The 20,968-nt window shown below is 33.9% G+C and overlaps 3 protein-coding genes across 5 annotated transcripts; 2 read left to right on the forward strand and 1 right to left on the reverse strand.

Moving 5' to 3' along the window:
* Positions 1 to 2,186: 2,186 nt before the first annotated feature.
* On the forward strand, positions 2,187 to 7,657 carry LOC113727514 (superoxide dismutase [Cu-Zn] 2). Of its 2 annotated transcripts, none has more exons than XM_027251732.2 (8): positions 2,187 to 2,418; positions 3,313 to 3,401; positions 3,494 to 3,595; positions 4,598 to 4,693; positions 4,922 to 4,953; positions 5,082 to 5,157; positions 6,797 to 6,850; positions 7,338 to 7,657. In XM_027251732.2, the coding sequence occupies exons 2-8, from the start codon at positions 3,326 to 3,328 to the stop codon at positions 7,358 to 7,360; spliced, it is 459 nt and encodes a 152-aa protein (XP_027107533.1). In that variant the 5' UTR covers positions 2,187 to 2,418; positions 3,313 to 3,325; the 3' UTR covers positions 7,361 to 7,657. The 2 variants fall into 2 exon arrangements, with proteins under 2 accessions (XP_027107533.1, XP_071932298.1); XM_072076197.1 differs by having other exon boundaries at positions 2,298 to 2,445.
* A 3,249-nt stretch (positions 7,658 to 10,906) lies between these two features.
* On the reverse strand, positions 10,907 to 11,311 carry LOC113724542 (uncharacterized). Its single transcript, XM_027247436.1, has one exon. It carries the CDS (start codon positions 11,309 to 11,311, stop codon positions 10,907 to 10,909), a length of 405 nt encoding a protein of 134 aa, XP_027103237.1.
* A 3,460-nt stretch (positions 11,312 to 14,771) lies between these two features.
* Positions 14,772 to 19,095, forward strand: LOC113727515 (uncharacterized). Of its 2 annotated transcripts, XM_072076198.1 has the most exons (5): positions 14,772 to 15,029; positions 17,952 to 18,069; positions 18,174 to 18,402; positions 18,536 to 18,587; positions 18,783 to 19,095. In XM_072076198.1, exons 1-4 carry the CDS (start codon positions 14,878 to 14,880, stop codon positions 18,562 to 18,564), a joined length of 528 nt encoding a protein of 175 aa, XP_071932299.1. In that variant the 5' UTR covers positions 14,772 to 14,877; the 3' UTR covers positions 18,565 to 18,587; positions 18,783 to 19,095. The 2 variants fall into 2 exon arrangements, with proteins under 2 accessions (XP_071932299.1, XP_027107534.1); XM_027251733.2 differs by lacking the exon at positions 18,783 to 19,095 and having other exon boundaries at positions 14,773 to 15,029; positions 18,536 to 18,739.
* The last annotated feature ends 1,873 nt before the right edge of the window (positions 19,096 to 20,968 follow it).

Consider the following 20,968-nt stretch of genomic DNA (forward strand, 5'->3'; position numbering starts at 1 on the left):
TTTTTTCAACTTTGTCAACTTCTTACAATTCTCCATTCAAATCTGTACAGCTTTTCAGTCAAATAAAAAAGTATGATTGTCTACGTCTATTATGCTTTCAGATAGACCATAACGAAATGGGGCCGGTTTAGTGCAATTGTACCATTCTGACGGCAACTTATTTTTCTTTTCTTTTTTTTGTTTTTGGAAAGTTAAAGTCTCCAAAAAATAAATAAAATATTCTACGTTGATATATATAAGTCTAACACCAAATTTATGTGATTTAAATGAGGGTTAATCACATTTTATCCCCTTAAAAAATACCCCATTTCTCACTTTACCCCCTAACCTTTAATTTTGCTCACTTAACCCCCTTTAGGACAAAATTGCCCTTGCATTATTTTGACTTTTCATTTACCTTGTTTTCCTTTTTTTATTTCTTTTTCTCTTTCTTTTTTATTTAATTCTCCCTCTTTCCCACAAAAATCTTCATCTTAATGATTGAAATTAAAAAAGAGGAATTGCAGAGATCTATCTTCTCCTTAAATGATTTAAAAAATATTCAAATCACATTCCTAAAATACAATTTTTTTAGCTTTTCAATTCTTTTAATTTTGGGTTTTCCTTTTTCCTTTCTAGTTTCTCATTTTATTCTCAAGAAAATATTGTAAGATGAAATTATTTTCCTTTCTTTTATTTCTTTTTCTCTTTCTTCTCTCTTTCATCCTTCCCAATAGAAATTCCATTTCAACGAAAATTTTTGTTTTGAGTTTGTAATTGCATATTTTTGGGTGAAAGTTTAAAAGACATCAAAAACTAATTTTGATTTTTTGTATGATGCCACGTGTCACAAATTTCAATTGATAATTATTAATCAGGTCACAATTTCATCTTAAGGTATTTTCTTGGGAACAAAATTAGAAACTAAAAAGGAAAGAGGAAAACCCAAAACTTAAAGAATTGAAATGCTAAAAAAATTGTATTTTAGGAAAGTGATTTGAATATTTTTTTAAATCATTTGAGGAGAAGATAAATCTCTGCAATTCCTCTTTTTTAATTTTAATCATTAAGTGAAGATTTTTATAGGAAAGATGAAGAATTAAATAAAGAAGAAAGAGAAAAAGAAATAAAAGAAAGGAAAACAAGGCAAATGAAAAGTCAAAATAATGCAAGGGTAATTTTGTCCTAAAGGGGGTTAAGTGGGCAAAATTAAAGGTTATGGGGTAAACTGAGAAATGGGGTATTCTTTAAGGGGATAAAATGTGATTAACCCTTTAAATGAAGTCTAACACCAAACTTATGTGATTTAATCATAACGTGGCCACATATATAATAATTGCGATAGTCAAAATTTTAGCGACAAAAAAACTTTAGTTTTAATGGTCAAAATCACCATTTAAGTTAACTTATTAATTTTGAGTTAAAATTGATCCCAACATATCGATGTATGACAACTCATTTGAATTTAAATTTAAAATTCAAATTTTTATTCATGTGTCATACATTCAATTATAATAGTATATATAAAATACACTGTCAGTGTCAGTATATATAAGATTTCTTCTAAAATAATGGATTATATAAATTTTACTCTAAAACAATAGATTAATCCTTTATACACTAATAAAATATATACAACCACTATTTTTTAATACACTAACAATGTATATATCATCACTATTAGATGGATGCATGACAACGCATCTGAATTTAAATTTGAAATTCAAATTTTACTTATATATCATGTATCTAATTTTAATAGTATGTGCACTGTCAGTGTATATAAAATTTATTCTAAAACAATTTACTCACTAGTCTAAACTAAAACGTGGTGAGATATATTAAACTCAAATGCTTTTTCCTGTATTAAAAAATTTATTCCTAAGAAAAAAAACTTCATAGTCATACAGGAGAGCCGTTTAGACTGCAAGATTTTGGATTTCTTTTTAATATAATTGTGATATAATATATATGAGTTAAAAAAGTGATTGAAATATATATCGAGAAAATTTTTCTACGAAATCTCACAATTTCTTTTCTTATTTCAAAAAATTTACAAAAAAGCAAACAAAATTTGCAGTAACACAATTAGTTTTGAATTGGGTAGCTGAGGTGTGATGATGACTAGGTGCTTAGAGTAGAATGGATAAAGATCCCCTTGAATATTTGATCTGAAACAACTCCCACCCCACCAACAACTTCCCTCATTTGCTCTTCACCCATTACTCTATAAAATCTGTCAGACCCTTCTAGAATTGAATAGTCTCTTACCCTGAATCCTGACAAGTGACCCCCTTTACTTGTATATACTTGTGGCTGTAGTGGTTGTAGTTCATGGCCTAGCTCACCACTTTGTTCTTTCTCTGCATTCTATTCTCTTATTCTACAACATTCATCTATCATCTCCCTCCCTCTCTCTTTCCCTTGGGGTGCTCTGAGGTTATTTCAAGCTGTCTTTCTCATTGCGTCTGTATATATTTCTTGCTGTTAATGTTCTTGATTAGTTGTAGTATGATCTCATAAGAACTTGCATTGAATGGTTTTCTGTATGATAATCCTAATATGTGTTGGGATTTGATTTCTTGATCTTTTGATGGTGTCTAAATAATTTGTTTCTTGTATGGTAATGAATCAATAGTAGTAAAGATGCCCACCAGTTATTTTCTTTTAAATTGGAATTGGGTTTTGGATTAAAAGTTGAGTAGTGGTAAAGAATCTCAATTTTTGGGATTTTCTATTATTTTGCTCCTACTGAGTCCTTTGAGGGGTGTTAGAGTTCTTATATGTCGTTGGTTTGGTATTCTTTCGCAGTTTAATTTGTTAATTGCTGGGAGCCACATAAGAAAAGAAAAGAAAAGAAGAAAAAAAGATCTGCAGATTTATAATATTTTTGTGACTTCTCATACCTGATGTTATTTCTTTAATTATGCTGGAAATTTTGTGGTATATGTTATAAATCTTGTAACTTCTCATACCTGATGTTTTCTTTGGTCTTGCTAAATGCTTCGTGGTATATGACAAATTGTTGGGTTTTAGAAATGAAAACTATCGTTTGTGTGTCATGTCGATGTAGCTCAATCATACTTGTGTGTCCATCTTGAGTTGGTTGTATTTACTTTTCTGATTGACTATGTTGACGGGACAATATGTATTAGCGAGTTTGCTTGTCTCCTGGTTTGGCTATGTTTTGGTGGATTTAAGGAATTTGTTGGTTTTGGAGCTTGTGTAGAAAAAATAAATGTGTGTCCCTTTGTTTGATTTATTTTATCTGCCAATTCACTATGCTCTGATTTCCTTGTTTGATATATTTCTAACTGTTTTGTTGTGTTGTAGATCACGAAAGACAATGGTGAAGGCTGTTGCAGTTCTTAGTGGCAATGAGTGTGTGAGTGGCACCATCTTTTTGACCCAAGAAGGAGATGGTAAAAAATGCCTCGTGTCGTTACTTTGCAGTGTCATGTAATATATGTTCCGTTAGCAATTTAATTGCAAATGCTCTCTTCATTGATTCCAGGCCCTACAACTGTTACTGGAACAATCACCGGTCTGAAACCAGGGCTCCATGGCTTTCATGTCCATGCCCTTGGAGACACAACGAATGGCTGCATGTCAACTGGTATTGTCCATGATATATTCTACAAAGTTTACATATTTATGAAATACCACTATGTCTACAAGAGAAACCATATATTTCTATTTAGGTTTGTGCATAACTTAAGTATGATGCATTTGAAATATCATTCTATTCTCCAGTTCCTTCCTACTTGTACCTTCTAGTCTTTGTCTTTTCTGGACTTCATTTTAGATAATACTTAACAAGAAAGAAGGCAATGTAGCAATATTGTTTTTCCAAAGTACATTCACATAAGATGTTCGTTACAGCTCCTCCCCTCCCCCCCCCCCCCCCCCCCCCCCCCCCAAAAAAAAGAAAAAAGAAAAAGATGTTCATTACAAGGTTGACCCGAAAAAGGTGTAGTTTCTGGAATCTGGGCTGTGATGCATTAGATTTTTATCTTTGTGGCTGCCATTAATTATGCAAAACCTTCTAATTCTAGTTTTGCGTGACTACATTCCATAACCCTTTATTTAGGTCCTCATTGTCGCCCATATCCAATATGGCAGCCCTTTGAACTGCTAAGACCTTCCAACCGCTGTCATCTGCGACCTATTATTGTCGATACTACAATCCAAAAACAAGCAACCAGTACAGATCATAGGCCCTCCAGAATAGAACATTTCCTTTGTGTGTGTATGTGTGGGGTAAGAAATGGTGTTGCTTGCACATCCCAAGATCATGTCCTTCTGTGCCTTTAATGTGTTTGTGTGTGAGAAAGGAATTCTTGCTGTACGAAGAGAGGGTGAGGCTGAATCATGCTGAGTGCTCCTTCAAGATGGAGATCAAAAAGAAAATAACAAATTGTAGGAGATCCTTTTTTAGGGATTAATATTTGAGGAAATGAAAATCTTTGAATAGATTATTTGAGGGAATCCTAAGATGCATTGACTGAACATCCACCTATCTTACGATGAAATAAAGTTTATCTTAACTTGTTGGCCCATTTTACCAAGTACTTGTTTTTGCCTTTGGCTTTAGATATCTTTAACTATTCATATGCAGGACCACATTTCAATCCAAAAGGCAAAGAGCATGGTGCTCCTTGCGATGAGAACCGTCATGCTGGTGATCTTGGAAATGTTACTGCTGGTCAAGATGGTATGCAGTTTGTGTTTCCATGGTATTTAGATTTAATATGTGCCATAACCATGTTGCTATTCTTATTTTCTATATTTTTATCAATTTTTTTTGCTTCCCGGTGTTTTCACTCTTTAGTTTCCCAAATAGATGGTTTTTTCTTTGAGAAATTTTAACTGGAAATCTTCTGCTAGAAATTTTGATGAAGGCTAGATTATCCTCTTGCTGATTTGTCGGTCTTTCCTGTAGGTACTGCCAATGTGTTAGTTGTTGACAATCAGGTACTCTCATTTAGTTTCCTGGTTTCTATTTTGCCATCAATATCTCCCTACTTGATACGGACACTTAGCTCTCTTCAACATTCTTTGTTATTCTTTTTGGGGTAACATAAAACTTCTCAAATTTTCAGATTCCACTCACTGGACCACATTCTGTTGTTGGAAGGGCAGTCGTTGTCCATGCAGATCCAGATGATCTTGGGAGAGGTAATGTAATTATCACAAGGCTTTATTATGTTCTGTGTGGCTTTGCTGAATCTATTTCTTATGATGACCAAGGAAGACCCTTGGTTGCTTGCTTCATACATTGGACAACAGTGTGGTTGGTCATTCTAAATCATTGTTGTATCTGTCACACTATCAGAGAATGGAACTTGTCAATCCTCTTAATCAGCAGCATTTGGATGTTTTAGTTAATTCACATATTATTAGTTGGAGGTGGTACTGTTGTGACAGCTTTAGATTTAGGGTATCAATTATTGTATAGATTATTCCTAATGATTTCAAGTTTGAATTTCAGTAGTGAATGCACTTTACCTACTCTATACAATACTCACCATGTTTGCTTTTCAGTCTACTCTGAATGTTTACATGCTGGTATGTGATTTTTTTTTTTCAGTTGTTGACTGAATCACGAGAATGAACTTCTGCAGTTTACCATTCAAAATGACGAGAAACCACTGCTTCATTGACTTTACAGTGACTTGCATCACCCCTTTGTTCTCCTTAGTCAACAATATCCCCTCCTTTAAATGTAAATTACAAAAAAAAAAGGAGCAGACACATACTCACACATGGATGCAATGATTAAAAAAAGGACCAAGATAACAACAGTTGGCTTTTGTGCATGAATCCATCCTTCATGCATCTTTGCCCCTTCATGCATCTCACTTTCACTTTCACTTAGGTTGACTTATCTGCAATTTTTTTTTTTAAATCTATCAACAAGAAGGCTACAGCACATTAGCTTCAACAAGAAGGCTATGACACATTAGCTTTTTGTCTATAAACAAGAAAAAGGCATAATATAGGTTTACAAAATATGTCTGGTGACTTTGTTGTTCATGCTTCATTATTCATCTATATCATTTAGAACCATAATATTCTCCTGTATCTGTTTTTAACCTTAAACATTCCTTGCCATCTTAAATTTTTGGGAACTCCCTAATCATCATGCAAATAGTGTTGCACCCAAAGTGTCATTAGTGGAGCACTTCTATTGTTCCTTTGATTTGTTTTAGGTGTCTAATCATTACAGCCAACCATGTAAGCATCAGATATGGCTAAACTTCCTAAAATGTTTAACCAAAAGCCATTTTAGTTCCTTGTATTGAAACATAGTTATGTTTGATGTGCACACAAGTAAATTTGTGATTGAAATGACATCATCTTTTCCTTGTAGCCCTGCATATGTGATGAAAACCATCATATACTCATAAATGCATACTTGACCTAACTTCCTAAACGCAAAACGTATCTACATTCTTCATGGGAAGAAAGCCAGGCAATCTTAATAGCAGAATGTTGGGTATTTTTGTGATTTTCCCAAGTGGCACTTGTGGTTTGGTGTGGTTGACACGTTCGTAGAATGAGAAAGAACTTCCATTTTAAGAAAAGTGCTCAATGGGAGTAACTTATAGGATGTGGTATTGTCTTGCCGATTGATGTTTTCATACAAACTAACTTATGAAGCTAATCTAAAGTAAAACTTGCTTCTTGTAGGGGAGTTGGCACCAGATCTTTTGCTTTGTTATTCAAATAGCACCAAATATAAGTTTGTAAGCTTGCATTTCCTTTGGCCACATTATAATTTCTGTTTAATATATATTTTTTATTTCTTATCCAGGAGGACATGAACTCAGCAAAACCACTGGCAATGCTGGTGGTAGGGTTGCCTGTGGTAAGTATATCATGTTGCCCCTGCCCTTTTCTTTAGTCCCCAATAGTTCCCCAGTCGTCCTGCTTTTTTTGTCCTATTTCCCTCCCTCCCTCCCTCCCTCTCACTTTCTGCTTCTCTTTTGTTTATCTATTGTTTTGTCAAATATTAATTTACAGTAGAGACTGCTCTAGCTTTTAAGCGTCGATAGGATAAGTCTGAAAGAAAGAAATTGGAGGAAATAATGCTTGATGGCTGAAAAAAAAAACAGCTTTCACTCTCAAATCTTCAATTCAAGATGTTAAATTCCAGACTGACCCCGGTTCAGTCGGTTTTCATGTATGTACTCATTACGTGCATGCCCATGTCTTATTTTCTTTTATGGTTCAAGTGTTAGAAATACCTATAGAGTCAACATTACAACTTAATTTACAGCTTAAGAGCATTGAATTTAAATGTGATGTGTGATTGTTTCTTCGCCTATGGTGATGTTTTACTCATCTCTGTGCAGGTGTCATTGGTCTGCAAGGCTAAGATTGACTGTTGCTTGTGATCAATCTTCCGAAATAAAAATGAGATTCTGTTTCTTGTAGCAGTTGAATGTATTCTCAGACTATGTTCTTCTTACCATTATGTTCGAGTCATAACACTTTTTTGTCCCATTTTCCCAATGTAGGAGTGAAACTGCTGGTATTGGGACTGCCCCTACTAAGTTGCAGGTTTACATGCACTGAAAATGGCAGCTAGAATAATCACAAGTACAAGTGATGTGAAAAATGCCCATTTTCCTTTTTTTTTTTTTAATGAGAAATCAGTGCAAGTTTGATCTTATTTCACTCTGCATGTGGCCGTAAATCATAGTACCAAAAGGGGAAAAAGTAGTACTGTTCTTATAGCAATTCAAGGAGAGTTGAGAAAAACTGGAGTGTGGGAAATGAAAATCAAGTTCTAGCCACCAGATTGGACCCCCAATTCAATATCGTGTTGGCCATCCGCAGACATCCCATCAGAGCCTGATAAGAACAGAACATCATACCACTATCCCTTATTATCCGGAAAAAGAAAATGAAAAAAAAAAGAACATGATATCTCTTTGCCAGAAAGCTGACAATGGTATAAATGAGCCAAATATCACAAAGCTAGTCATAGTGTTTATCAGATATAATAGTATGTTACAACAAATATGTTTCAGAATTAAAATGTAGCATTACTCTAGTACTTAAATCTAATCTAATTATATTGCATTCATTGGGGTTGTTATGTGGCCTAAAGGTGCATTTGTTAGACCTAGAGGGAGTTGGAGGGACAGTACTACTAGCAACACAAAACCCCTACTTTACTTGCTTTTCTGAACGATTAATATCATTCATCCCCCACCACCCTTGAAAATTTTAAATAGAAAAGAAGAAGAAAGAAATAAAATTCTATTACTTGCGTAGGGTACCTTCCAAAGAAGAGAGGTTTCTGACTATTTCACTGGTCTCCCTCTAACTTTTGAAAATTACATTAACCTCTCTTAAGGTTAATAATCTTGTAACATTTAGATCCAATCAATAATTAAAAAGTGATATTATGAGAGAGAAAATAACATGATTTCATCATTACCCCTCATCTACTACATTATTGAATTAATTTAATACCAACCCACATATTAAAGAAAAACACTTATCATTAGGGATCAAATCACGTATAACATCAGTATATCATTCTATATTTTTCACTTAATACAAGATCCAATTACTCATTTCAGTTACATATCCATTGTCAAACATGATCAATAATAAATAATCAAAAAATTTGTAACCAAAATATTATAGAGAATAAACTTTAATATTATAAATATTCTTGTCAAAATATTAAGGTTAGTTGTTGAATTTTTTATGGTATTAAAGTTCATTTTTTGTAATATTTTGGTTAGAGATTTTTTTGATTATTTATTGTTGATCACGTTTGACAATAGGTTTATTACTGAAAAAAGTAGTTTGGGTCTTACACTAAATAAAATATATATAATGATATACTATTTTTGATAACATATGTGATTTAATCTCTGATGATAGATAATAAATTCTAGTATTTTATTTAATATTTGGGCTAATTTAGATTAATTAACTAATTTAGTAGATGAGGGACAATGATGGAATTATATTATCTTTTTTCCTAGTATCACTTTTTAATTATTGGTTGGACCTAGATGTTACAAGATAATAAACCTCAAGAGAGGTTAGTATAATTTTCAAAACCTGAAGGAAGGCCAATAAAATAGTCAGAAACCTCAAGGGAAGTTTCTAAAATTATCCCAATGTAGCAAGCATCTTATTTTTGTAGTCCAAGATTAAAAACTTGGACTATGGAAGTCAATTATTTCAAGGGATAATTTTGAAAACACCTTGAGGTTTGTCACAATATCATTTAGTTTTTTTGAGGTTTTTAAAATCTCACTTACCTCCCTTATCAGATTGACAAGACCAAATGTCTCTATCAAAGTTCAAAAATTGACAACATTACTCTCGCACTTTTAATAACTATTTAACCAAAAAAATCAAAACAAAAAGAGAATTTTTAATTTAATTAAAAAAAGCCAAATCGCAATCCAATATTGGTCCATATTTCTGTGAATCGAGGTAGTGGTGGGACAGCAAAGGACGTAGGTAAATTAAATCTAGTTAAAGTCAACCACTTAAAAGGATTTTGGCAAGTAATTAACACCTTAAAAAATTTTGTGGGATGGTTATAAGGAAGTTAAGAATTTTTTTTTGGAGGGTTGGGTTGCATGGTAGGGGGGGGGGAGGGAAGAGTATAAGTAAGAGGTCATAGGTTCAAAATCTCCCCACTTACCAAAAAAAAAAAGTCAAGTTTTTTTAGGAAATATGTTTTTATATGTGATGGAATTTAAGTTGTATTGAAAACTAAAATGATCCTTTCATACATGTGATTTGTAATATAAATCCTATCTATAGAAAAAAAATAATAAATAATTCATAATTAAAAAATTAATAAAAAATGTTCTAATGACCAAATATAGAACTGGAACTATCCTATGTTATTTTCTTTGTTAAAACATCATTCTTTATACTAGGTAATAGTTGTTGTTTATCTATAAAATTATTCACTATTGTATTTATAACCAATCATATTTTCATCTATTTACTTTGTAACCTTATTTTATTTTTTATTATTGTTATAAGCTTCATAAGTAGGATAACATAAATGTTATATTGGAACAAGAATTTTATCTTCCTTGCATTTTCTTCAAAGGGGCTAAAATGCTATAAAAAATGTCAATCTAAGGAAGGTAGATGAGATTTTGTAAACCTAAAAGGTGCTAAGTGATATTATAACAAACGTCAGGGAGGTTTTTGAAATTATCCCTTATTTCAAATTGGGAATCCTCAAAAAATCTTTTCAGAATAAACCAATTCTGTGGACTTTCGGATTTCTAAATCAACAACATACAATGCAAAAGACATTCACATACTTTTTTTACCATAGCAACTTTTTGTTAAAATGACAACAAAACTATCACTTTTAAGTCCAAGATTGCATTTGGCCTTGAGAAAGGGCAATTTTGGCTTTTTCTTTTTCTTTTTTTTTTTGCAAAGATTGATCTGTAAATAAAATTTGAACTGTGGTGTTAACAGTAGCCTAAATAAAAAGCCATTTGTTTGAATTCCTTTTTTTTCCTATGTTAACCTGCTGACGGTGCAAGTTTCCTGAATGTACTTGTCCAAATTTTTTTTTTTTTTAAAAAAAAGAAGCAGCTCATTAAAGCAAATTATCATGAATTTTGAGTAGTTCTCAAAATCCCAAGTAGATATGATGTACAATCACTGGTGAAAGATTTCTTACCATGTATGAAGATTGTATAAAGACTAACCAGCATGAATCTTTATCCTAACATCTTTAAGCTATTCTTGATCTCAAAAAAGAGGAACTGAAAAAAACACTAAACAGACCAATGGAACGGATTAATATGCAAGGATGAAGACACAGAATTCATAACATGCTGATTTGATAGCCAAAGATAAACAAGAGTTTACACAGTTCTGAATCAAGAAACTTACAAAAATGAAAACATAATTAATATGCCACCTTGGGAAGGGAATAGATAGAAGTAGGAGCTAAATCATGATTGATGCAATAAGGCTTCAAAGATTTGTGAACATTATTGCTGCTCTTCAATGGGGTAGGAGTAACCTGCAAGAACAAATAATTCCCAGCAAAAAGATCACCAAAATGAGACTGACTTTCCTTCAATCTCTTCACAACTTTTGTCCAAGCCAGCTTAACCGATCTTGCTTTTCTTCTCAAGAACCTTCTCAAGCTCGGAATCTTCACCTTCAGTCTTCTCCTCACGTGCACTCTTCTCAATCTAAACGTGGAGCTATGTCGTAGCCTTCCAATATGTTCATCAAAATCATCATCAAACCATCCTTCTTCCTTTAGCCTTTGGTATGAAAAGCTTGAAGTAAAAGTGGAACCCATGACTGACTTCAATTTTCTTCTTCTTTCACTAGAGAGATCAAAATGAATCTTTTCTTGATCAACTTGTTGTGGTACTAAGAGGGCTTGTATGATTTCTTGGCGATATATGTATGGGGCCGTTTGGCTGGCCATGTAGTTGTTGGTTGTCACTTGTGTCATAGGAGTTGTTGGTTAGGCATTGAATGCCAAGAAAGAGTGTGGCTGCAGGCTGGTGAGTGGTGATGTCGTCCACCCAATAATGTGGCCTTGTATTAATTTAGAGTAGTCATTTGTTGGTATTGGTTTGAAGTTTAGTGTTTGGGTTTCTTTCCATATCAATTTCCAATTGGTGATGATATTGGCAATTTCAAATACATTAATGGCATTTTTTTTTCTTCTTTTTCCCCCCATTTTAGGGAATTTGAAAGTTACCCTATATTTGAAGGAATTGAAATATAGGACAAAATGGGGTGCTTGTAATTGAAAAAAATAAATAAAAAGTAAGAATATCTATATTAATTATTGTAATAAATATCAAGAAAAACAAAAAAAAAATGGACTTGTTGTTACTATTATGATCTTGGTAGGTTTGAATACTCTAAAAACTTCAATGTGGGAGTTCTAGGTGAATAATCTATTCTCCACTTGCACTTTTTTTTTTCCATGGATGATTATTATGCTTACGAATTGAAAACGTAAAATACAAAGTTGAATGAAAATATATTTTTGTATTTCATCGAGTTTCTCTAGGGCACAGTCTTATCAGCATACAAACTGCAAACTCCATACAACCGACAACAAGGCGCCCATGAGAAATTAAAGTCTGGTTTCTTTTTCTATTATTGGAAAAGTACAAAATTTGACAAGCTACATATGTGCTGTATTTCAGGCCCTGCACTTTTTCCCCCTTTTTTCTTAAAGGGTATTTCATGAACAACATTAAACATGAAATTTCGAGAATTGCTAGAAAAAAGTATTAAATGGTCAGAGCATGTCGGATTGAACTGCCTTTTTCTAGTACGGGGAGAGTTGGATTTAAGAAGTAGAAAGAAAATTCTCAAAAAAAAAAAAAAAAAGAAGCAGAAAGAAAAAAAAAAAAAAAGGAAATTTTGAACGTTTCAATATTAACTATTAGACCAAGCCTCGTCGGCTAGCTTATTTTGGGTTGTAAATTCTAAACTTATAATTCAACCACTTCAACTATATGAATAAAAATATATTGCGTTTAAGTCCTAAAACACTAGAATTTTTTTTTATTTTATTATACTTTTTTGGATAATGGAATTCACATCTTTTTATTCCGTTTAGCTCTCAATCATACATTGACTTCAAAGTTGAAATTTGTCATTGCGCAAAGCCCTCTCAATCTGGCAATGTGGGATAATAATGGATTTTGATCGGCTTGCTGGCCCTGATTAAAATTGCTGATCAGCCCAAAGTCGCAAGTTCTCTTTTCAAAGCTCACAATATTGAGGCCCAAACTCGGCACTTGGACTACAATGGTGTCCTGCCTTGCTTTAGGTTGGCCCACAGTATAATGGATTTTGGCACCCTTTTCCAGCAACAATGAAAGGTCTCCGGAATTTTATATGGCTGATAGAGACTGGTACTGTGGTACAGTGGTACAGTACTTTTGCTTTCACTATTCTTTTATAAGGTTCGGAGTCTTCGTAAACAAAAGCGACAAAAGGGAAAAAAAAAATCTAAGCGAACAAGAACTTGAATTAAAATTGCTTTATTATTTTTTCAACAACCACTTAATCAATCAAATCTCAAATTAATTTTCATAGTGTTGGCTCAAGTCAAGCATGAAATGTAGTTGGCTTATATGCTTATTATTCGGGTGTTTGACAACTTCATTAAGTACTTAAAATTAATAAATTATGTGCATTTTATATTAAGGTTTTTTTTTTTGGTCAATTATCACAATCTACTCTACTCTTACTGCTACTCTAACTTATTTTAGGAGGAGGTCCAATTGGGTCAAAGAAAAAATCGATTAACCATCGGATTAGACATACCTTTGACCTCCCACGCGGACGGTATCGCTGATATGATTTATAAAAGCACGGAAGGCGGGAGAGGGTCCGGACGATTGAATGGAGTCGATTGTGGTGGTGGCGGCGGCGGCGGAGGGCTGAGGGTTGGTGATTGGAAGTAGGGGTGTTTCGCGAATCGAGCCGCTCGCGAGCCGATCGCGAGCGGCTCGAATACGAGCTCGACTCGAGCTCGTCAATATCGAGTTCGAGTCGAGCTCGAGCCAATTAAATCGATCTCGAGCTCGAGCTCGAGCTCAAAAACATTAAGCTCGTTGGCTCGCGAGCGGCTCGCGAGCTCAATTATATATTTATTTTTTATTTTTTATTTTTTATTTAATAGTAAAATTACATATATATCCCTAATATTTTATTATTTGTTAAAAAAATTATTATTTTATTCATTTTTAAAAATAAATATTTATTTTTATTTTTTTAAAAATAATAATTATTATTATTATTTTATTTATTTTTTAAGCTCGAGTTCGAGCTCGAGCTCGACTCGAATTTGACTCGAGTCGAGCTCGAGCTTGATATTTTGAGCTCGTCGAGCTCGAGCTCGAGCTCGAGCTTCACAAAATTAACTCGAGCTCGGCTCGTTTAGCCAAAGCTCGGCTCGAGCTCGGCTCGTTTGCACCCCTAATTGGAAGGATGGCTCATAACAGAGAGAGAGTGCAAAGTAATATTACTTTTTGATATTGACAAACTCAAATATTTGAAAAGTACTATTTGAAAAGCTAATTTAATATTACTATTAATAGTAAAATAAGACTTTTGGTAGTTAAATACATAACATATATAAAATTGAATATTTCAGTTTTGTGCTCAAATTTAGCAAATTATTAAACAAAATTGACTTCATAAATTCAGCAAATTCAACTCATGTATATGCTAAAAAAAACTTATATATAAGCTACAAAATCACCCTGTATGGGTACTCGGGTTGGATTTTGCCCAAAAATTTCCAATCCGAAAAGCATCACGGGTTGCCCCTGTGGGAGTTTTTTCCCACAACGGTAATGGGGGGATTTAGGAATGGGTAGATAAGTTCCTTGGGAGGCCTTCAAAAGTTGCCGACTTTTGAAGATTGCTCGGGGATCTAGGTTTATCTTGTCGAATTCTTGAGTTTCTTCAAGAAAATGTCAGAAAAAAAACAACTGCTGGGGGTCATATCGGGGTTAGTGGGGATTAGTTAACTCTTAGTAGAAGTCGCCCTGCTGGGCTTGTTCCTGTGGGGGTTCTTTCCCACATCGGTAATGGGGGGGTTTGGGAATGGGTAGATAAGTCCCTTGAACGCTTTCAAAAGTTACCGGCTTTTGAAAGTTGTTCGGAAATCTAGGTTTATCTTGCCGAATTATCGAGTTTCTTCAAGAAAATATCAGAAAAAAAAAAAGCATCACGGGTTTTTTTTTAGAAAAGAAAAAAGGAACTCGGATTCGGGTCGAATACACCACACCTCCAAACCAAGTCTCCCTCTCTCACTCACTCTCTCTCTCTCTCTCTCTTCTCCGTTTCACGCACCCAAAAAAAACACAGTAAAACAAAGACGAAATGGTGAGAGAGGTAGCAGAGAGCTGCGTCGAAAGTCTGCTAACAGAGATAGTCTCTTCATACTGCAATGGATTCTACGCCAGCAAGCCAGAGCTTGCCGCCCGTCGGATCGAAGCCATCGGCTTCCAAGTCGGCCACCAGCTCTCCGAGAGGTTACTTCTCACTACAATTTTCTTTACCCCACTACTACTTGTTCTTGTAGAGCTTGTTCAAAGTTTATATGATATCTCCTGAGATTTTTTTATCCAATTGTGTATGCAAGTGTTGATCCCATGTGGGCAATTGATCTCAATTTTGTAATTGTTGAGGATATTAAGGTGAGAGTTTCAAATGGTGATTTGAAGATCAACTGTTTGAATTAGGGTTTTACTGTTGTTGTTATTCATTGTGTATCGTTCTAGAATTTAAGTTTTGTTTAGTTCATTGGTTTCTTTGATAGATTGAATTGCGTATAGACCTTTGATGCGATACTGTTTAAAGGTTTCTCTTCTGTTTTGATTAAAAAAAAATTGCGGCATGAATTGAAGCTTCCCATAGCGTGCGACTAAGTAATTTGCTTGTATGACCAAATAATTGGGTCATATCCATGCTATAATGTCTTTTGTTCAAAGCCTTTTGTTTACCTAATTTTCGTGGGTATCGATGCTTCTTGTTTCGCTAAATTGTCATGGGTTTATCTTGAGTATGGTGGAAATATTCTGTTTTCTGTGGTTGACTACTATGACTAGGATCGAAGATGCATTTTCTAATTGTGGAGTTCAGCAATGTTATATTTGTTTTTAGCACTTGTATATACTACTGTGGATTTAGGATCTGACATTGCTACAAACTCTGGCGCTCACTTTGAGAAAGAATGCATCTGGATCTTTGCATTTGTAATGGGGTTATAGTGGTGCAATATCTAAGCCATGTGGTCATCCTATCTGAAACATATGCTGACACAATTTTTAATTTTTTTTCCCAAATCAATGTAGCCCCTAATCTGTTGTCTACTACTGCATTGGAATTCCTTTCTGTGCAGCAAATGCTTGGATCACCTTAAGTATGACATCATAGAATCTTATTAAGTCTCATCAAAAGGCTAAGCTTGGCTATTTAAGCAATCTATAGCTGGCTGTTTCAGCAATATATCTGGGTTATCCTGTTAACCTGTTTAAATTATGGTGGGAGAAAAAATAGTGTCGGATTTTTTAACAGCACAAATTATGAGAGGCTGCTTGCCTATGAGTTGATCTCTTACTGACACTTAAGAATCATTTGACTTGAATTTTTCGGTAGTCCTTCCTACAAGTGTGAAAAAAGGACAACTAATGCAATGAATACATGGGTTTGCTCAGATTAGTCAAAAACTTAAAGAAGATATAGCATTGGTGTTCTTCTCTTCATGCAGAATTAACTTGAATTTACTTTGTGCAATGTCAAAGTTCATTTCTGTTATACCTCTTGAAGGCTGCTGGAAAAATGTACTTTGCACAAGGAGCAGGTAAATATAAAAACTGATGCTTCGTGTTGAAGGTGGAGGTTTTACAACTGATGGGAATCAGTAGATTTCCATGTTTTGATGCAAAAAACCTAACCTGGTGCTCAAGTAATTTTTTTTTTCAAATTTGCAAATAGATATGTTTTCAGATTTTCTCCTGTTAAATTTCTGATTCAGCTTCCACCTGCACAAGAAAGTGCTGAAAAATAGAACTTTATAAAACCTCCATGTTATGATGCATGCAAGTGCATATATTGCATCACACATATCTTGTTTTCTGATGAGAAGCTGAGAAAAAAGAAATGGAGAAGTGTGGCATGATATCATTTCCTTTGTACAAGTTCTTGTCTTTACTTCTCTATCATAGGGCATAGAGTTCTCAGATAATGCTTCTGTCCACTTTCAGTAATTTATGATACCTCTTCCCTTGATTGTTTTCACCCTGGCCAAATAAAACTTATATGAAATTGTTAACTTTGTCAACTTTTGAATAAGTTTTGAATTGAATAAAAAGTTCTACTTAGAATTAGTGTTTAGAAACTTGAATACCTTCCAAACCAAAAAAGGCCAAAATCACATAAAGAATTTGCTTCTAAAATTTGCAGTTTGGCCAGAAGTTACATTCTTTGAGCAACAAATATGAAACTGCAAATTGCTGTTATTAAGCATGAGATTCATCAATGTTGTGGCCTAATTCTTCAACGGCAAATTCTCATAAGAACTTCACCTATACAAGTTGTGAGTTAAGGAAATAAACAAAAAATCGAATGAAGAACCAACGGGTCCTAGTGGAAAGTGATGGAAAATTATGGAAGTTTTGTCTGATGAACTATAATATCCTGTTTAAACTTGGAATGTGCTCTAACTTCTTTATGATCGAGATACTACATTTTGCTTTGTTCTCTGCTTCAAATTGTAACTTGCATTACAGTGTGTACGTATTGGTTTATTAATTGTTCTCTACCAAGATAAGCGCGGTCCTTTTGTTGTAATCTCATCTACCATGTTAAGAGTGATCGGTTTGTTGTAACAGCACTTTGGAAATTACTATTGAAGTTTAGTTATTGTGATATGACATGCTAATGGCAGTACCTTTGTCAGCAATGCATGTAGTTGTCTTGTAACTGTTGTTATTCTATTTGTCGGCCTTGTTGTCAGTTAAATCTAACAAGAAATCAGGCAACTTTCCTTCAACCTGCTAGTTTTAAGTTTATTTCTGGTCAAATCTAATAACAAGAAATCAGGCAACTTTCCTTCTATTTGCTAGTTTCAAGTTAATTTGCCATAATTTATTAGGCTTGGAACATAATATTTTAGAGATATGAATCGATCCCTGCGCCTATTGTAGTAACCATTGTTGTTATCTTCTGGATTTCCGTTTCATTTTTTTAATTTTAATTGTCATTTAGTTTTTTTTTTTAAACTTGATGAATTAGTGTACCTACAAATATGTAATTTGGAAGTTCACCTCTCTCTGGCTATAGCAAGGCATTCTGGATGATAACATATTGATTACTAATTAGAAAATTATGATATCTAATAATCTAAACCCAAAGAATTTGGTTGCCAGTGCTGACATGATTATATTTGGTAGGTATACCATGGATAGACCAAGGTTTAGCGATCATCTGGAGGCAATCAAGTTTATCTGCAAGGACTTCTGGTCTGAGCTGTTTAAGAAACAGATAGACAATTTGAAGACAAATCATAGAGTAAGTCGGGAGAAATTTGAGCGTATCAAATCATGGAGTAAGTTGGGAGAATTTTATGTCGACTCATTTGGAGAGAAATGCTGAAGTATGTTCTTTTCTTCTAGGGTACCTTTGTATTGCAAGATAATAAGTTTCGCTGGCTCGCTCGTATGTCCCTGGATCCATCACTGGAAACTCCAGGTTCTATTCAAGATCCTGTTGCTATGGCTGAGAATAAAGTAGCCCAAGCTATAGGAATGCATCTTTACTTCCCGTGTGGAATCATAAGGGGAGCGCTTTCAAACTTGGGAATTCCATGTGCAGTTTCTGCAGATATATCCAATCTTCCCGCATGTGAGTTACTTCTGCTTGCTGCATCCCATTTTTCTTCCAGTCCTTTTTTATTGTTGCAGGAGTGTGATGAAAGTGGAAGGCGTTGAATAGACAGATAACTTTCTGACTAGCTGCCTTGTTTCTGATGTAACAGGTTCCTTTGTGATTCGTATAAAGGCTTGATGAGTTTTTTCCCAACTGATGAGGTTGACCTCCATTTTGAACTTTGAGTTTACAAACTTGAACAGGTTGAATTGTAAGGGACGTGTGACATGTGATATGTATTTATTCATTTACTGCTGCAAAAAGATGTGAAAGCAGTGCACTATTTCAGTGGTCTGGTCTTCAACCGGTTTAACTCCTGTTTCCCATTCTTTTTCTGCTCCCTTTACGCTTTATAGATCCGTCAAGCCTGCATTGGATCATATTGTTGACTTCAATTTTCAAGATGTCGTGGTTGAACTTCAATTGGTTCTCTAACAAGAGCAACTGCGTGAGTGCACAAAGCAATCGTCTGATAGATCCTTGGACAGTTCCATCTTTACAGATGCCGAGGCAAAAAGTTTTCTAAACTAGAGGCAGCATGGCCACATCATATATTTGCAGCAAGAATTGGTCCTTTTAGATTTTGTAACAATTTACTGGAATCAAAGATATCCCTTTTTCACTTACAGCTCGACTCTTTTATATGTGATTTTGAAACATTTGACTGAATGATTACTTGGGATCAGTTCCTTAACATTGCTTGAAATTCATTTCATCAGTTGCTCGACTCTTGAATAGGTGATTACTTAGGAGCGGCGTACTCAGGTTCCTATTCTGGGTTCTGGAAAGCTTTAGAAGCAGTCAAGCATTTCTAACGAAATCTCGTGTTTCAAGTCTTACCTTGGCATGTGTGAGTTCTGCAATTTTGACGAGGAACCTGCCAAGCACTTGTTTTCATGTCTCTGTTTGAGCACTCTCCTCTGTATATATATCTAAAATGTATTGTTGGTCTGCTGAATTCCGATAAATAATAGCAATTTCAAGCATTCACCACCAATTGGGGATGATGTTGTTAGGGGAAAACACTATTCTATATTGAATATTAGAGGGAGAATTAAAGAACAGAACGGTCACTATAATGCAAGTTTCTGGAGCCAAAATTTGGTATCAATTGTTAAAGTTTCAGCTTTGTTTGCATGCCTGATGATCTACCACTGAAACTCGACTTTTAACCTTAAGAAAGGATAGGGGTGGGATCTAAAAGAAAGTTGTGCAATATTGGCTATTGGAGAATGAGAAATCAACTTAACTCTTTAATATATATCTTAGTTTTATCGAACTTTAGGTTTAATTTTTTATTGAGTCAAGAATAAATAGGAGCACGTTGTCAAATTTTAGTTTATGTTTTAGGATTAAAATATTTTTACCATGCAAACACATTTGTCCTGAACATAATATGTAAATGACCCCCTTCCCAAACATATTCAATGACCTTTTTTTTTTTTTTTTGTGATCAACTACCATATTCAATAACTAAAGAATAAGAGAACAACAAACATATTAATTTTTTTAACTTCACAATAGTTAGTCAAGGAATGGGGAGTTTTTCCATTTTCCCTAAACAAATTTCTTGTCTCTAGATAAAACATTTTAGCTTAAGTAGTTAACTGTTGAAGCATTTGAAATATTACAAACTACTTGGCTTGATCAAAGTAATTATTCAACTGGTTAAAGGACCAGGAAATTTTTGTAATTAGTTATTCTTCTTTATCTTAATTTACTTCACTAATGCTTTTCTAAGCTTTTGCTAAATTCTAAATCATTCAGAACATACTACAATGGTATTTTACAGGTGTTGGGAGGAATAAGGAGGAAACAAAGAAATAATTTTTTTGAATAAAAAAAAAGAATATCATCGGTGGCAGGTCAGAAATCAAATTTCCATTTTAGTTAAAAGTGTAAAGTGGTAATGTGAGATTTTTAAAGAATAAGTTTTGTGTGATGACCTAGAAAATTATTTTCTTACCTCCCAACTATTTACATTTTTATTTAAATTATATTTTTATAAAGTTTGCATTCATTTAGTGAATTTACTTGTTAAGTGGTAAATGAGTTTCTCTTACTTACTTATTTTAACCTTTGAGCAATTAATTTCTTCAAAATTGTTATTTTCATGACTTATTAATGAATTTGGCCAAAACCCTAAAAGAAAATAAGTTGAGATATTAGTGAAGTTAAGAAAGATTTTGAGAGTTAAAAGGAAGGTTAGAAAAGCTAAAGGTTAATAATAAAAAAGTTTAAGTGGAGGACACTATTTGATCCCTATTCAAAGCTGACTTGAGAACCTTTCTCGTGGTTTGTATTTTAATTCCAAAAACAACTAAGGCCTTGTTTGGATTGCTGTTTTTCGTCGAAAAATTACATCGTTTTCTGTAATCACATTTTCCTATTACTTTTTTCCTTCACATACATCAAATCGCTACAATAATTTTTTCATGAAAAATCATGAAAAATGCAATCCAAACACATCCTAATCCCTTGGGTGGCTTAACATAGAGAGAGGAAGAGAGAGTGAGAGATTTCAAATTTTCTTGAAATTCTT

Source organism: Coffea arabica, chromosome 2c (genome assembly GCF_036785885.1).
Source record: "Coffea arabica cultivar ET-39 chromosome 2c, Coffea Arabica ET-39 HiFi, whole genome shotgun sequence".
Lineage (NCBI taxonomy): Eukaryota > Viridiplantae > Streptophyta > Magnoliopsida > Gentianales > Rubiaceae > Coffea > Coffea arabica.

What these genes read in the sequence shown, in the direction of transcription:
- LOC113727515 (XM_072076198.1), top strand. Translation starts at nt 14,878, where the DNA reads ATGGTGAGAGAGGTAGCAGAGAGCTGCGTCGAAAGTCTGCTAACAGAG. An exon ending in GGCCACCAGCTCTCCGAGAG is followed by an intron (nt 15,030 to 17,951) that starts GTTACTTCTCAC and finishes TATATTTGGTAG; the next exon opens with GTATACCATGGATAGACCAA. An exon ending in TATATCCAATCTTCCCGCAT is followed by an intron (nt 18,403 to 18,535) that starts GTGAGTTACTTC and finishes CTGATGTAACAG; the next exon opens with GTTCCTTTGTGATTCGTATA.
- LOC113727514 (XM_027251732.2), top strand. Translation starts at nt 3,326, where the DNA reads ATGGTGAAGGCTGTTGCAGTTCTTAGTGGCAATGAGTGTGTGAGTGGC. An exon ending in TGTTAGTTGTTGACAATCAG is followed by an intron (nt 4,954 to 5,081) that starts GTACTCTCATTT and finishes TCAAATTTTCAG; the next exon opens with ATTCCACTCACTGGACCACA. An exon ending in TCCAGATGATCTTGGGAGAG is followed by an intron (nt 5,158 to 6,796) that starts GTAATGTAATTA and finishes TTTCTTATCCAG; the next exon opens with GAGGACATGAACTCAGCAAA.
- LOC113724542 (XM_027247436.1), bottom strand. Translation starts at nt 11,311, where the DNA reads ATGGGTTCCACTTTTACTTCAAGCTTTTCATACCAAAGGCTAAAGGAA.